The 16,601-nt window shown below is 43.1% G+C and overlaps 1 protein-coding gene across 2 annotated transcripts; it reads right to left on the reverse strand.

Moving 5' to 3' along the window:
* Nucleotides 1-706: 706 nt before the first annotated feature.
* On the reverse strand, nucleotides 707-16,490 carry LOC135492185 (uncharacterized). 2 transcript variants are annotated; one of them, XM_064778436.1, is made up of 18 exons: nucleotides 16,419-16,490; nucleotides 12,174-12,366; nucleotides 11,599-11,727; nucleotides 11,217-11,408; nucleotides 10,586-10,743; nucleotides 10,208-10,323; nucleotides 9,840-9,979; nucleotides 9,355-9,642; nucleotides 9,073-9,130; nucleotides 8,566-8,883; nucleotides 7,806-7,982; nucleotides 7,432-7,605; nucleotides 3,164-7,212; nucleotides 2,745-2,999; nucleotides 2,385-2,536; nucleotides 1,785-2,159; nucleotides 1,390-1,554; nucleotides 707-1,205 (listed from the first exon to the last, which is right to left on the reverse strand). In XM_064778436.1, exons 2-18 carry the CDS (start codon nucleotides 12,333-12,335, stop codon nucleotides 1,073-1,075), a joined length of 7,041 nt encoding a protein of 2,346 aa, XP_064634506.1. In that variant the 5' UTR covers nucleotides 12,336-12,366; nucleotides 16,419-16,490; the 3' UTR covers nucleotides 707-1,072. The 2 variants fall into 2 exon arrangements, with proteins under 2 accessions (XP_064634506.1, XP_064634508.1); XM_064778438.1 differs by lacking the exon at nucleotides 16,419-16,490 and adding an exon at nucleotides 13,380-13,812.
* Nucleotides 16,491-16,601: the final 111 nt, after the last annotated feature.

Genomic DNA, 16,601 nt, shown 5'->3' on the forward strand with positions numbered 1-16,601 from the left:
TGAACTCGACAGGTTGATACGGACTTGTTGTTCATTTCCCTACTGTAGACCTTTTGTTGAATGTGACCAAATCAGTTTGTAATAGATTTCACAAAAGGTCAACAATAGGGAAATGAACAACAAGTCTGTATCAACCTGTCAAGTTCAGATGCGACAAGCGCCTAGTTTTGGTAGAGCGAGTCACATGTAGTGTATTACAAACAAACAAAATCGTCAGCATTGATTGGACATTTACATTTGGACGGATTCAATAGATTAAAGATAATCAGCAGTTCCTGATCCTGCATGTCAGCCTAAGCTGTAAAATTCTTATCAGCAGCAGCCAAGTTTTGATCACGTCTTGATGCCTTGTTTTGGTTTTAGTGTTATACATGTAAACAGTGTCAAAGAATAGAGTTTCTGTTTATTCATTGAAAAATGACTCCCACCTGACTATCAAACATTACACATCAATTTTTGACTGAATCAATGGCAATTGACCACAACTGAAGTGCTATATCTCACACTATCACACTGGTATAAAAATATACTACAAATTTAACTAACAGATCAACTTCATTTGTGACCCGCTCTACCAAAACTAGGCGCTTGTCGCATCTGAACTTGACAGGTTGATACGGACTTGTTGTTCATTTCCCTATTGTAGACCTTTTGTGAAATGTGACCAAATCAGTTTGTAATAGATTTCACAAAAGGTCTACAATAGGGAAATGAACAACAAGTCCGTATCAACCTGTCGAGTTCAGATGCAACAAGCGCCTAGTTTTGGTAGAGCGAGTCACATTTTACTAAAAGTGCTGTACAAAATGTACAGTGTCTAGAGCCTACTTGATTGGAACAGGGCACTAGGTTTATACAATTCTTATACATACAATAGGGTTCCGTTTCACAGAAACTATCCCACCCACTTTACAAAGTCGGGACATCATCTTAGCTCACTGAGTTCATTGTGAAAGTAAATGCTCACTTCAAAAACAACTTTTTCTAACTTTGAAGTGTCAGGTTCTGCAAGACTGAGAGAAGCTCAGGGGAGTCCTCTCAAAGGTCTGTTTCCTATCTTGAGAGTCGGAAGTTATCTCTGGTTGCTCCAAATGGCAGATGATCCGTGAGCAGACGTTGTGTTCCGGCGTTTGATCCTCTTGGAACTATTGGCAATGAAAGGATGGAGAAGTAGCTCGGAAGCTTGCAGTCGATCCTCAACTTTCCTGGAACAGATGAAAAGACGTCTTGTCAGAAACGCAAAATACTGATATACTGAGATACAAATACTAATATGTATAGAAATACCAAGTTTCTGCTTGATTGAGATAAGAATTCAAGTCCAGGTCACCTCTGTCAAGGCACTTTGCTCTACTTGCAAGTCTCTTTCATGCAAACCTGACCTCTTACCTTTGTAAACAACAGTTGACAAATTGTCTAGCGTGCGGTGTGAAAGAGTTATCCAGCTGTGGTACTGGTCGATCTGATCCTATAGCAAAGATGGCTGCCATCGGGTTCATGTCAGCCCATGGGGGTTTCCTCGTGGCCATTTCAAAGACAGTACAACCGACACTCCTGCAAAGAGACAACAACAAAATAACATGCATACACTCCAATGTTGTATGAAGAGTCTCCTTGGAAACTGACGGTCCAAATATAACAAACTCACTGCATTTATCAAGTCTTTTCACTATTGCTTAGTGACTGAAGCCACATACATGTAAGTGCCTATCTAAGCTCTGTAGTCAGAGAGGTTTGAACCATTTTCTGTGTATGAATAGAGTCCAATGTTTACAAACACTTACCAAATATCTGACCTCTTCCCATGGCCCGTTTCAGCCACAACTTCCGGAGCCATCCAGTAAGGTGTCCCCCTCATCGACTTGAGCAGCTGACCTTGACTCAGACTAGAGTTCATACACAAGCGCTTGGCACAACCAAAGTCTATCAGCTTGATGATGCCGTCCTGGGTCAGCATGACGTTGCCTCCTTTTATGTCCCTGTGTATGACACCTTTGCTGTGAATATATTCAACTCCTTCCAAGACCTGTTTTGTATAGATGCTGAAGACAGCCTCCTCAAAGGCACCAAATCTGGCCAGCAGATTGGCTATTGATCCACCAGGGACGTATTCCATGAAGATCTGGACAGTGTGGTCCTCTAAACTTGTACCATAGAACCTGGAATCGAAAACAAAATCCTTCATACACGTTTTCAATACAATTCATGGTCAGGTGGTATTAGGTATCACGATTCATTATAGGAACTGGACGCCTCTTCCTCCTTCCAGGTCAAAGACAATAGCTGCCCAGCCACAGTGACATGTAACCTTCGCTCACACATATACCCAGAACAAAGACCAGTGATACACAACCAGACTCAATGTCTTTGAACCGGACACTTACCCCACAATATTCTTGTGTCTGAGCACCTTCAACATATCCACTTCTTCCTGTATCTTCTCATACTCCCGCTCAGCCTTCTCCATATCGACTGTGTTCATCTCGATCTGCTTCACAGCAATCAGGCCACCGCTGTCAGTCAAACCACACCATACCTGAAATCAGAAGGTAAACCTAAGTTATAACAAAACAACAAGTGGGACTGGACATGTACCACATTCTGACAAGTTGGTTTCAGAACTGGTGATGACTTCCGTAAGACTTAAGGTATCAAAGACTTTGCAACACCTGGCTCCTTCCCAAGAAAAACTAACTGAGCTGTGCAGCTCTCTTGACCACCAATGGAAGAAGAGCATTACTTACGGTTCCATAAGCTCCACGACCCAGCATATTTCCCTTCTTCCAGCAAATGACATCTTCAGAATGTACGCTATCATTGGTACAAGTACTACCGGCCTGGGAAGCAGCGCTACGACGTCCTAGCTGACTACGTATCGTCCTAGAATCGACAAGTTCATGATCCTCTTCTGTGAGTGTGCTACCTTCACTACATGGCAAGCTGAACTGGTCAGACCCAAACTCAGAGGCCAGGAATGTCGAACCTGAGGCAAGACTTTCCTGGAATCAAGAGGAGAATTTGGTCAGCAACTCACCACCCTGAAATGTTCCCTAAATGCAAGTTGTCATAGAACTGATTGCTATAGATATCATCACATCGAAATTTTGTTGATCTAAAACCAAAGAGAGAACGAATAGTAGGTGAAGATAAGAAATCAACTCACCTTTGAATTATACATCTCCCTGCTCTTCATTTCCTGGTAGACACGTTTCTGCTTCCTCGGCTTGATTGACCTCGGTGACTTTCCTGCTGAAGACTTTGGCCGATCAGGAATCGGAGGCTTCTCCTCCATTGACTTGTTGAAGACGTGCAAGTTTTCTAATTCCTGCTTCGAAGGTTTCCGACTGTGCTTTGGAGTCGTCGTCGAAGGAACCTCCACAACAACATCAGGAAGAACAGGGTTGACATGACGCTCGTCACCTTGTTCTTGACTCAAGACATTCATCTTTTCTTCCATTTCAGCCGCGTTATTAGCATGGAAGATTTTCAGCATTTCTGGCAAAGTGATATAGTCGTCATGGAGCGAGCTCCTGTCATCGTAATCATGTCCATCTTTCTTGACATTTTCAAGCCTTTTCACGACCTCTTCTGGATTCACACCAACCTTATTCAAATGTGTTAAATGCCCTACTTCTTCTTGTTTTGTCTCGGCCTCCTTGGCTAACCTCGTCAAACTATTTTTCCGCCGCAGTGAGTTCGTAATGGAGTCATTCAGTGTGGAATGGTCGGATGTTATTGTCAGAATCTCATCAATGATAGAATTGATATCTTTACTCTCCATCACTTCCCGCTCCAGGTGCTTGCGTTCTTTCCCAGCTAGAGTGTTGGATCGCTTCAACGGTCGTTCACTCGATCGCGGCCTATCCGTCCCCTTCACTCGCACACTGTACGACCGCCCAAACTTCTTCTCCTTTCTCTCAGCACTGCTTAGTCTTTCAGTCTTCTCACAGGAAAGCTCATCCCTTCCTTCCTTTGAACCAGTACCTTTCTTCTCATTCTCTTCACTGACCTGATTTTCAATCGCTTGCTCTTTCGTTGGTTCCTGCAGACCTTCTGTCCTCGAAACACAAGCTTTAACCATTGGTACTGAACTATTACGCTGCCTATCATTGTCAATAACATTCTGGGATTCAGCAACTCCAGAAGACGTTTTATTGTCACCCAACATCTTGTCAAGCTCATCGTCGTTGACCTTAGCATTAAACTCCTCAATAGCCCTAATAGTTTTTGCCAAAGCAGGATGTTCTACTTTATCACTACCGCTACCGAATGAACTAAATTTAGAACTGTCAGTATCAGCACTATCGAAATGAACTTCATCCTGGACGAGTTCCTCAAACGATGATGGCTCATCAATATCATCATCGACATCAACTTTTAGAAAGTTACTATTGCCATCCACGGCGGTCGTGGGTGATTCACTCTTGTCAATATCACTATCTGAGTCAGAGTCCACCATACCAACGGCCTCAACATCAAGATTCTCATTACAGTCGGCTGCAACATGCCAGCCAATACCCGAGATAAATGCGGTCTTCGTCAGGTCACGCTCGCCGAGCTCTGGTCTCTCATCTTTCTTCTTCTTCTTGCGACCTTTACGTTTTCCCTTTCCACTTCTCGGTTGACTTTGACCTTTCTGACCTTGACTGTTGCCAGGTGTCCCCACACCCCTGACACTCAGATCAGACTTGGTCTTCTTACCAGCAGATTTTGTGTCATTGCGTCCGCCACGTGCACTCCTCCCAGGTTTGTTGGTGGCAGAAGGTAGACGACTCGTGCCAACTTTTGAAGTGCCTCGCGAAACTTTGGATGGTTCACGTTTTGCCGATAATTTTGAAGTTTCCTTGTTTATGAATGGATTTTGGAAATGTTCAAAAACATCGCGAATGTATGGAGTCTGTTCTAGAGGCTTCTTCTCTTCAGATTGAGTTATCGTAACCTTGACAACCGCTTCAGGCTTGTTTTCATCTCCCACAGATGGAGCTTTGTCTTTCTCGTTTCTGACCACAATAGAAACTGATTTGTTACCATTATTTTGTGAGGAATTCAAGGATGATTTGCTTGGCGATTTCATATCCTCACTTCCAACAACAGCTACAGCTGTTGGCAACCTTGTTGCTTGATCCTCACCAACAGCAGATTTGCTCGGAGACTTCAAACCTTCCTTAGCCTTTGAAGTAGAATCTGGCCCATTGTTCACAATCGCTCTTTCCAACCTTGAAGCAACAGCTTTACTGACCTCACGCAGCATTTCACTGGCTCTCGGTGCCAAAACGACATCACCATCCACGGACTTGGACACAACTAGGCTTTTGTTAGCTGCAGACTTAATCTTTGAAAGCCTTGAAGTTGAATCCACTGAATTTTTATTTGTCACCAGGACAGTGTTCTTGGCACGTGATACACTAGGTTCTGCTTGACTCTTGGCCGGCTGAGGCACAACAGTAACAGCTTTAGCCTGGGCAGGTGTTGCCAAACTTTTGGAAGGCTGAGGGACTTTCCCCTGGGATGACTGACCAACTATACTCTTCTCTGTTTGTGGTTTATTCAATGTCGCTGGACTCTGCTTCATGCTTGGTGATGGTCCTGGTGTGCTTTTTCCATTGTTGTTTTGTCCAGCTGGTCTGGTTTCTTTTTGGCCTACCTGAGGTTTTGGCTGAACAACTGCATAATGTGGAGTAATTGATGGAGGCTGACTGGGCCGAGGGGGAGGAGTTTTCTTGGTGTTACTGGATGCAGGAACATCAGTCTTGTTTCCACTAGATTTCAGCTCTGTTTCTTTTGAAACGCTCTTATCATTAGAACCTGTTTTGTTAACAATATCTGCAGTTTTACTATCAGGTTTGCTAACAACTGCTTGCTTTGCATCAGTCTGTCGAGGATTGTCACTTTTACTCCGAGGTGAAATTTTGGAATTCTTTGCTGAAAGATCATCCTTTGTGCTAGCTCTCTTTATAACTACAACTGTTTTTCTTTCATTGCTTTTCTCTCTTCCTGCTGTTTTCTCAAGAGCTTTGTCACTAGAGTCGGGTTTGTTTACAGCTGTGCCAGGCGTTTTCACAGGAGCAGACGCCAGGGTCTTCTGCTCCTGAGTCTGTTTTGAAGGCACTGCCTTTGCCTCATTCACGTTTGTGTTTGTATTAGCTCTGCTGATTACAACAACGGCTCCTTTTGAAGTTTTCCTGATCGGAGCTTGTTTTGGTGTGTTACTGGAGCTTGAGACAGGGGGATTCGAACGGGGGCTTGTTTTCTTTTCAACAGAATTGATGTTTCCGCCCGCTCTGACAGGTTCAGTAGCACTTTTTTTATCAGTCTGCACAGTCTTTGGATTCCTAGCACTATCAACTGCCTTAGCTTGAGAACTCACCACACTCTCACTTGATCTTGTTTCAGTCTTCTGCGACGCCACAGAATTGGGCAGCACAGTTTGTGTTTCCTTTGGCTTAGCACCCGAACTGTTCTGATCCAACTTTGTAGCACATTCCTTAACCTGACCACTAGTCTTACTACTCAATATATCACTTTGACTCTTTTTTGTGTTCTTACTCTCTCCTATATTTATCACTGTCACTTTAGTACTACTCGTACTTTCTGACTTTCCAGATCCTCTCCCGTTTGAAGCACCAACAGTTTTCCCCCTCTCCACTTGAGTCCCCGCTTCCTCATAGACCTTCCCCAGCAAATCAGAATGCACAGTGATCTTATCAACTTTCTTCTCATTCACTCCAAGGTCTGGTGAGCATTTATTACTCTCTTGTGGATGAGCTGCATTATCCTTGGCTGCCTGCCGTAATTTTGCCATAGCTGACCCCTCGCTATCTTTCCTCTGAACATTAGCACCCGCACTTGACTTCACAGCACCACCCTGAGGTTTTGTCTTCTCATCTTTCTTAGAACTTCTCCGACCGCCTGTGTCGGATTTATTTCCCTCTGAATGAGAAGATGGAGAAGACAAGGAGCTAAAACTCGTAGACGTATCCGGTGATATTTCGGCATTCTTCGGCAGCCGACTGTCCTCAATGTTAAACCTGTCCTTATAGATCGACTTGCCACGGACCAGCTCCTTGGCATCATTGCAAGCTAACTTGACTGAGCTGCCACTGGACTCGTCCATGCTAGCTTGCTTGGTGACAAACGTCGAGGAAGGCACATTCTGACCCCGCGATGCTGTTGCCATTCTTATAGGGGGTTCTGTGGATAGTTTTGCTGTGTCTGCAAGACAGAATGAAACAAATTTGATAATAATGGCTGTTTTTAAAAACAACCTTATATTCATCCAGATAGAGAACAGATTTGTAAAATGATATTTTGTTATTTGGAGGTCGAACTGATCAAACGACATAGCTAAACGGCCAAGAAATGTCATAAAAGTGAGATCCTCTTCTCATTATTACCGTGCACAGGCTCTTCCAAAACTAAACCTTCACTCACCGAAAGTAAAGACCTTTCCCTCTCTATAACTCTGATCACTCTCCGTGATTGTATCTGGGATGTTGACCCTTCCACGGTCAGAGGACGAGGGTGTCAGTGGCATCAAACGTGGAGGTGGTGAAAAAACACTGGCATCTTCCAAATCTTCGATATACGTCTTTGACGATGACCGACCTAGGAAACACAACAAGTCAAATCTTGAGTCATGAGGTATTAGTTCATTCATTCACCACCAGGGTATGCATAAGTGGTGTCTTCTGCTCAACTTCAACTGCTGGTAACAATGTAAGTTCATATAAGGCTGAATTAACACTTAATACTAGTAGGCCTATACTGTGAATTTAATTCTGAAATAGCTAAAAGTATGATATTACCTTTAAAAATGCAGTCATCCATAGATGGACTCAAATCGTTGCCAGATGGATTGATATCAGGTTGGTGGCGTTTCTCCAGGAACTGACCATTCTGACCCTCAGGGTCAAAACTGACCACAGTGATAGGGATGGGGTACTCTTGTCCCTGCTTTGGTGGCTGGGTGATATCGGGATAGGCTGGAAAAGAAACAATATGTTTAGGAGCGATGTTGAATTTTGTTTACACTTGTGTCAGCAGAAACTATAGGCGCACTTACACCACCTGAAAATGGACCACCAATCTTGGTTCGGGAACCAATGCCGCACCATCGAAAATCCACCAAGGGCTTACACCAGCGCTGCAGCTAGTTATAAAATCCGGCTACAGATGGCGCGCAAACAATAAATTGCATGCGCAGAAAGCATGCGCAGAACCATCTAACTAGCTAATTGCCGATCCATTTGCGCGTACACCACGACAAAGCCGAGCTTTTAACAAGCCGGGCGAATTTGGACCATCAAGCTTGGTGGGACAAATTCGCTCGGCAATTTGTATCGGCAATGGATTGCCGAACCAATTTGTCGCGGCAATGTGGTGGTGTAAGTGCAATTGGTCCACCAATATTTCGTGGTGTAAGCGCAGCTTATGACCATCGGAACGAATAATGGCAAGGCCGTGTATCCAACGCGTCTGACTTCAAGAACAAGATACCCAATACCAACAGTCAAAGTCCAAAGTTCCTCTGCATCCAGCATTAGATGGTTCATTGAATCAACTTACATTTCCTTGAAGAGATCCTTGGTAGAGGTATCGGTGTTGTAGGTTCCTCTCGATCCTCCCCTCCTATAACACCTCCCGGTAACGATGACTGACGTTTGGCCGTGCTCTTCGTCTTTGGTCTGATTGGGGCAAGGTTTCGATCAGGAGTCTTCGGAGGGTTAGCAGACTGGGTCCCAGGTTGTGGGAATGTAAGAAGACCCTGGGATTTGGATAGGGAGGCTGGCGTGAATCGCCCATTCTCTTTTTCACGCAGCATTTTCTCTTCAGCTTTGTTGGCTTTCTCTGCATTTGTCATTTGGCGCTGTCCAACACTTGGTCCTGAGTGCAAAGAAATCATGTTAATCATAATAAGGAAGCAAAAAAGAAACCTGAGTTGGCTTCAGGATTAACCAAGAAACATAGCAACAACTATTACTTATATACAATTTCCTATGAAGGCTATTGATCACCCTTATTCCAGGCCAATAGCTGTAACAAATCCTCTAAAGAAAAGAACTCAGTACTTACGTCTGGTAGCTGACGGACTACCATTCTTCTGACTTGGAAACTGACTACTGTCCATTCCCTGGAAAATTTATGGAAAATATTGTCAGATAAAACCGAAACTGTATAGGAAAGATTACAGTTATAGTTCAGCATTAGCATTGGCTTAGTTATTTTATCTTGTCTGTGAGGCTCATTCAAACTATATGACATCAGTGTTCGTACATTATTGGTTGGACTTCATCTTTCACTTGGCTGAATCTAACTCAAGTAACAGGCCTTCTGAGGTCACGGTATGAGACTCACCTCGAATATGACCTCTCCTTTCCTATCACATCTCGGGCTTGAACAGTCTTGCCACATTGCTTCATCAAACGACATCCTGGAAGACTCCCTCGTCGGCGGTCTCACCGGTTTCAGAACGACTTTCTCAACTTTTTGCTGCGTTGCCTCAACCCAAGCTTCCCGCAAAGTTGTCTTGACTTTCTTGTTCTTGGCTACCTCAACAGGTGTCAGGCCACTGTCGTCCACCAGGGTGACGTCGGCACCGTGATTTAACAGAGAGATAGCTACTTTCTCATGGCCATGGATTGCCTGGAATTATACCAAATAGACAGACCTAAATCTTCAAGTTTGTACTTGAAGTGTACTTGTACACCAAGGCTCTAGCTGAGAAGGAAACAGTCGTCCAACATTGAATAGACAAGTCCGGGGTAAATTGCCTCTCACACAAGAGACTTTTGTCACAGGAATTAGCAATACGTAATGCCAGCCTGACTGACAGGACTTACCGTAACATGAAGAGGTGTATAACCAGCATAAGCCCGACTATTAACATCAGATCCTCCATCGATTAGTGTCTTGACCACCTCAATGTTACCTGATTGGGAAGCGCAGTGGATTGGCGTGTAGCAGCGTCTGTCACGGGCATCTGAAAACACAGTAAACATTGACAAGGTGACATGTCCATTTAAAAAAGAAGTGCATGAATCACATTACTAAAGATACCAAAGTGCTGTGACCTTGAATTGTCCTTCATCCTCAATGCGCCTGCCATGCCTCTACCAAATGCTGACTATTCCTCAAACGCTATCCTCGGCTGAATAGCAACAAGAGGTGCCCAAATCCCCAACAGCAAATCATCATTTTGTCAACTTACTATGAGACGATCCATCGTTTAGTAGAATGGTCACCAGGTGATTGGACAGGTTACACTTTGACATGGATGCATAGTGGATGGGTGTTTTACCGTCGTCGTCATTGGCATGCACGTCACTGGAACGAAATTGGCAATAAATCAGCAAAGTTTTCCAAAATATTTTCATAAATGACAAAAGACAACTTGAACAAAAACATTACTGTGGGCAGCAGCCAGCTGGGATGTCAGTCATGAACTCCAGATTACCACGTTCAGAGTTCAAATCAAAGACCAAAAAGAGGTGGTCGCTTCCTCCTGCTCTCACTTCATGCCCAGAGGCATGGCCAACAAGTTACCTTACATGCTTGGAGTGAGAAATGTTTCTGAAAAAATACCTACGCTCTGTATTCCAGCAGTTCTTTGAGAACAGAACAAGGGTTGTAGTTCTTCTTTAGTTGAGCAGACAGCTTCTCAAAAAGATGACAATCGCGAACCACAAGGTGTATCGGTGAAAACCCATCAGCATTGCGACAGTTGATATCTAACGTCTTAGTTTCCTTAATGAAGAATATTATTCCAAGAGATGAGTGAAATGAACACAGGAAGACTGATGACAAGTTTGAAGACTCAACAAATGCATCTGGCAGAACTGCACTGACACTAGACTATGTCATCAAGCTATTGCTGTTGGAGCTCACCTAATGACTCATTGGTAGGGTGGGTATGCTTAAAACTAACTGCTATATATGAGAAAAACATGAGGGTGGGTGGAGCAGACAATAACCAGCTCATTACCTCACAATACACCTAGTCTCCCCACTAGAGTCTGCTCTAGACATGCTAACCAATACACGCATAGCATGGCACAGTGAGATGATTGATCCAGTCATAGCACAAATCCAGGACTCAATGTGCTTGCGATAACGCTCACCCTCTTGGGATAACTGCATCAATAATTGACAACACAATACCGGTAAATGGTCTCCGAGAAGTACAACATTTACATCACATCCTGTTGATAATAACTCACCAGCAGTTTCCTGACCACTTCAAAGTTCCCCTGCCATCCCGCCTGTAGCAGATGACGATGGGTGCATCCACTCCGTTCCACCGACTCCAGTAGGACTTGTCGTATCGCTGGAGATGCCAGCTCCACTGCCGTCTTACTATCATAGTTGCGGAGAGTGACGTCTGCACCATGTTTGAGAAGCAGCTGTACTATCTGTGAAAGGAGATGACACTACACTTAAAGAGGGGTTATAGTCATGAGCTTGGGGTTCCAATCAAAAGTCTCAAGGTACGGTATGTTCCACGGTGATGTAGTGGCTAGTGTCTTGGACTAGCGCCGTATCAAGAGGTCCCTGGTTAAGTATATTTGGTTTTTAAAGTACAATTTTGTGGTGACTTCTTACCCTGAGGTGACCCCTCTTGACAGCCCATATCAGAGCTGAATTCCCTGTGCCTTTATCCTTGCCGTCGATGTTAACAAATTCATTGGTTCTCCGCTGGAGGAAATGCTGAACTTTGTCATAATCACCATCCTGTAGAAAAATAACAGCACTGACGATTCAGTCCTGAATGACATACTGTGATCTATAGGTATTAGAGGTATTGGCATCCGAAATGTAAGAGAACATGTCTACCCTAAGTAAAAGTCTCTCTGATCAACTCACCAGGTCTATCAAGGTTATCAGTATCAGACTCCCATGGGGTTCAGAGTGAAAAGCACTCTGGATCCTGAGGTTTTGCTGAAGATCTAGGTTCTGGTTTGGACCTGTAGCACATAAGACACCCAGGAACGAAAGGTCTCTGGTATTTTAACATGCAGCTGAAAGTGCCTTGTGCATTTCAGCAACCAATGGCCATGAAGGTGAATTTGAAGGTACCGAGAGCGTTTATTTCATATTCAGACTGGGGTACTGGCATGGTAGCCCAACCATACACCATTTGAGCAATGCATTTCTTGCATTAACCTATGCTATCTCACCCTCGCAGCGGCCAAGAACTGTTCCTCCAGATTGTCAGACTTATCTCCGCTGAACAGAGTAGCAGCTATGTCATGATATGCCAACAGAAGACCTCTTTCCCGCCCCGTTTTCTTGTATGCCTGGTCTCGATTCTCCAGTTGTTTCTTTACATTCTCAGGCATCGCTTTCTTGCTCTCTCATCCTGGGGTTCGCCTGCAAAATATCAAGTTGGGTCACTTTTTAACAGGGACAGTGACATCTTGCATGTGAGAATACATGGCTGGTTGATGTAGACCTTTGTCCTTAACTGTGACATGGGCTCGATGATGTCATGGTGGAAGACATTGGTCACCCAATTCTCCAGCAGGCGCTGACGGGGATGTTTCCTTTAAGTGAGTAGGCGACTAGAATATTTTAGTCCACATCATATCATGAGGATACTTTGGGTCTGGCCACCTTGCAGACACATCGTCTTTGCACAGGCCCACGTCGTCGCTCAGCAGTTTACCCACCGAATGTTAACTGATCAAAAACTGCCCACAGAATAAATCCGTCCTGGATTTTGTTCGACATCTTTTAGAGGAGATGTGTTGTCTGGATATTTGTCAAGTAAAGCGATTCAAGTAACAGCAATAAAGGCCCTGGGGGACTCGTGTCAACAAAGAGAAACACAAGAGCACAATAACACATTCTATCGACAAATTCAATCAGAAATAGACTTGTCTGCATAGTTTGTGAGAGAAAATAGATGTACTAGTAAATGTATGACAAAGAGAGGTAATCAAAGGCGAAGAACTCCAACTTGTTTTAAGAGACATCCAGGCAGGCCAGCCTGAGTTCAGTCAGTTTGTTTTTTAGTCTGGTCTGATCCTCTATGACCTGGAAGACTGACCATGATTGTCCTGACGTCAGTTGATAAGAATTGACCGAAATGTTTTTAAGGTCTTCGTCTACGATATGATAAACTTGGCCCTGTTCTATGATAAGTGATTAAATCACTTGTATATGCTGCACTTAACCTCCCAGACAAGACTGTCCTGGGTAAGAGAAGAAATGGACAATCTAAGGTTGAGTGTCTTGCTCAAGGAAATGGGCACAAAACAGCAGCGATTCTTCTGCGAGCCAAACCCTGATCTGGATCCTGATTAGGAGCCTGGCGACCTAACTAGTATGGCACTGATCTCTCTCATGCCTCATTATACATGTTATATGAATCATGCACTTACCTACAGAAATATTAGTTCTGCACACACATCCTTATGGTCAATTCTCAGAAGACACTAAGTCACATTTAAGTATAATCCCCTTTGTGAAAGCAATAGATGTCCAATAGAAAGAGAGACAATTCCATCGTTATCAATTCTTTTTGGTTCAAGAATTAGATTAGATAATCATTCCAATGGATCAAGTCTCAAGACATAAATGTGTCTCATAAACCTTATTCTTGGTTCCAGAAAAAGTCTTTAAAAAAACCAAAACGTCACAAGCGAGATAAGCACGATCTGGAGTCATAGAGAGTAGAGATATTCACTCAATTCGGGTCAGACGAGACCGTTATTGAAAACGATAATGAAGATTTTCACTAAAGATCCCATTGAACCATGTCATGGACAATCGTTTTGTCCTGTCACACCATATGAGGCACACTGCCAAGACTTGATCCCCACACAGCCAAACGGGCAGTTGTATCTAATTCAACCATTCTGTTCGACTAGGCCTGCATGCGCAAGTGTGCCCAAAAGAAAATATATAACCACTCTTCAAGCACGTGAATACAACTGAGCATTGTTGTTTGCTTGTGTATTTTACAAGTACATGAAGGAAGAAGTAGATGACATGGACTTCAATATGTTCAATCTGAAGACTGTCTCACGGTTGGCTTACATTTGGATGTAGGCCTACTATCATGTATTGAAGAAATCTGGCCATGTTAACCTGGGACATACAGGGCTATCGGACTAAATTGATCTCAGTCATTACAAAAACAAATCAATAGCCATTATTGTAACTTGCTTTGTGCTTAAAACATATCATAATCAGCAAAAACCTACACAAAGGTAAATCCTTTTTTTTCACTACATCTTCTCTTAGTCCTAGGCCTACTTTTGAGTCACACTTTGTTCTCTTAATCGCATTGGCATAAATTCTTAACCTGTCTGCTGACTATTGCATGACATGACTTCAATTTTTTAAAGTCTGATTACGAATGCCTGTTATTTAAATGTCCATGCCATATGGAGATATCACTGACTTGGACTTGACCAAATTGAAAAGAACACAGGTGAATGCATGTATGGACATTAAATATGACGAATAAAGACTAGCATGTGCATGATTTTTAGAGTAAAAGCATTTCAAGCTTTATTCATATCAGACATGTCAGATCTGGACATTAGGCCAAGTGACACCTGAAGTTATCGAAGTCAGATAGGCAATTTCAAGAGGGTTTAATCGATGCATACGCCAAAAAACCTGCCTTGTTGCCTGTTCAGCAAGACAGGTTTTATCTTCTCAGCTCTCAATATGGTTAGAGCCAACATGGCTGTATAGATATTGTTTCTCAATTTTTTCCATGAAATTCTAGAGAGAGTGCTATGTATAGTGGGCCTGTAATAATTGCGGTACAGTTGTAAACCAATAGCGTTGGCTCACAGTAACATAACAAGATAATGTCCCGTGAAACTGAACAAACACACAAGATGTCCGCTAATAAAGAGAAAACACCTTGATCTATTTGCCTAGTGACAAAATACATCTATTGCCATCTTCATGTTTGCCTCATGCTATCATTTCTATGTTATTATTCCCCAAACTGCAGAACCAAGACACACAATGATCACCGGACAACGACGCAAGTCATTGGACATGTCAACTCGGCCTGGGGAAATAGGAACACTCCTGGCTAATTCTCAACCAGCCTGAACACGAACCACTTACATGACTGAATCCTGGATATTTCCGGCGAATGCACACTGGCGTAAAAGAATGAATTGAATTGTATGTAATTTTAGGAGAAAAACAAACAACTTGGTTACAGACTCCAAATCCAACGCCTGAGACATTTCTTCCGATCAGTCGTACCCATCCCAGTATCACTGACATGACTGATGTCTCTAATACAGTCTAATAGCCTCCTGGGTCCTTCATAGTAGTTGGTCATTCAATCAATATTTTGATACTACTTATCAATTGATTAATGCCATGGTATATGGTATAATAACACTAACAGCCTTGACTGATGAGGTATTTGCATAAATCTGAACAAAGTGATCAAGTGTTGTAGTGTACGGGTAGGCTAAGGGCCAACGAGACACCAGAATGACAAGAAATGTACGCTGGATGAATAATCAAGATCAGGATAATGGAATGAACTTTAATTGAAACTGGAAGAGGACAAAAAGGCTTACACGGTTTGTTATATCAGAAATCAGACATCATCATCATCATCATGTCCTGTTTGATGCAATTGGATATTAGATGGTCCAATGACCCGGCCAGCTAGTGCTCTTACAAATAAAAATAGAGCTCCCAACATAATGCAAAGGTCGTAATATCGACAATGTTTCAATCTAGATATTGAAGTGCAGTTAATCAAGAAATAGACTCATGTGCTGATCGTGCTGAATGTTGTCATGGCAACAGTACAGCACTGTAGCGGGGAGACAAATGATTGTCATGGTGACGCATCAACAAATGTAAATGTAGTCACCTATCGGTTGGCTGTCCGCACAGTTTCAATTGAAGGCGAATGCTATGTATTGTAAGGGGGCGTGGTCAGCTCGAGATCCTTGGAGCAAGAGATGTGATTCATATATTGTTATTGGGTGGATATATATGAGTTCCCACTGGAATTTTTGAATTGTGGTTTTGCATGAAGAAAAACCTAACCACACCTAGACCTAAAACCGCAGGTTGGCAGCATGGGGAAAATTGAGCTCTTATTTCCAGGTGCCTGTGATCAAGTAACATCCCTGTCTGTAGGCATGAGGGGGGGGGATGTCCTGATGTATGCTAGCCTAGTTCCTGGGCTTATACCCCTATTTTACGCCTATTTTACGCCTTCTACCCCTATTATAAAGACATGTACTCAAGGGCCTGTGCTTATACTACCATCATTCAATACATACAATGTTGTAGATTCTAAAAAATGCTGCAAATCTGATCAAGTACATGCAAATGATGTAAAAAAATGACCTGCGTGAAATTGACATATCTGGATGCTTTCTGAAAAGACAAATTGTGTCTTTAAATTGGTGAACACTCACCTTCATTCGACCCAATGTGGATTGTTTACACGAAACCATGAGAATGAGCCGCCATATTGTTCGTGGCTTGTGGCGACATCTGATGATTAATACATGAACTGAACGAAACGTGTCTCCGTCTTAGTTAGACTCCTCCATTCACTCATCGCAGAGACTGGTACTTGACGGCAATTCACTCGACAT

This window comes from Lineus longissimus, chromosome 8 (assembly GCF_910592395.1).
Source record: "Lineus longissimus chromosome 8, tnLinLong1.2, whole genome shotgun sequence".
Classification (NCBI taxonomy): Eukaryota; Metazoa; Nemertea; class Pilidiophora; order Heteronemertea; family Lineidae; genus Lineus; species Lineus longissimus.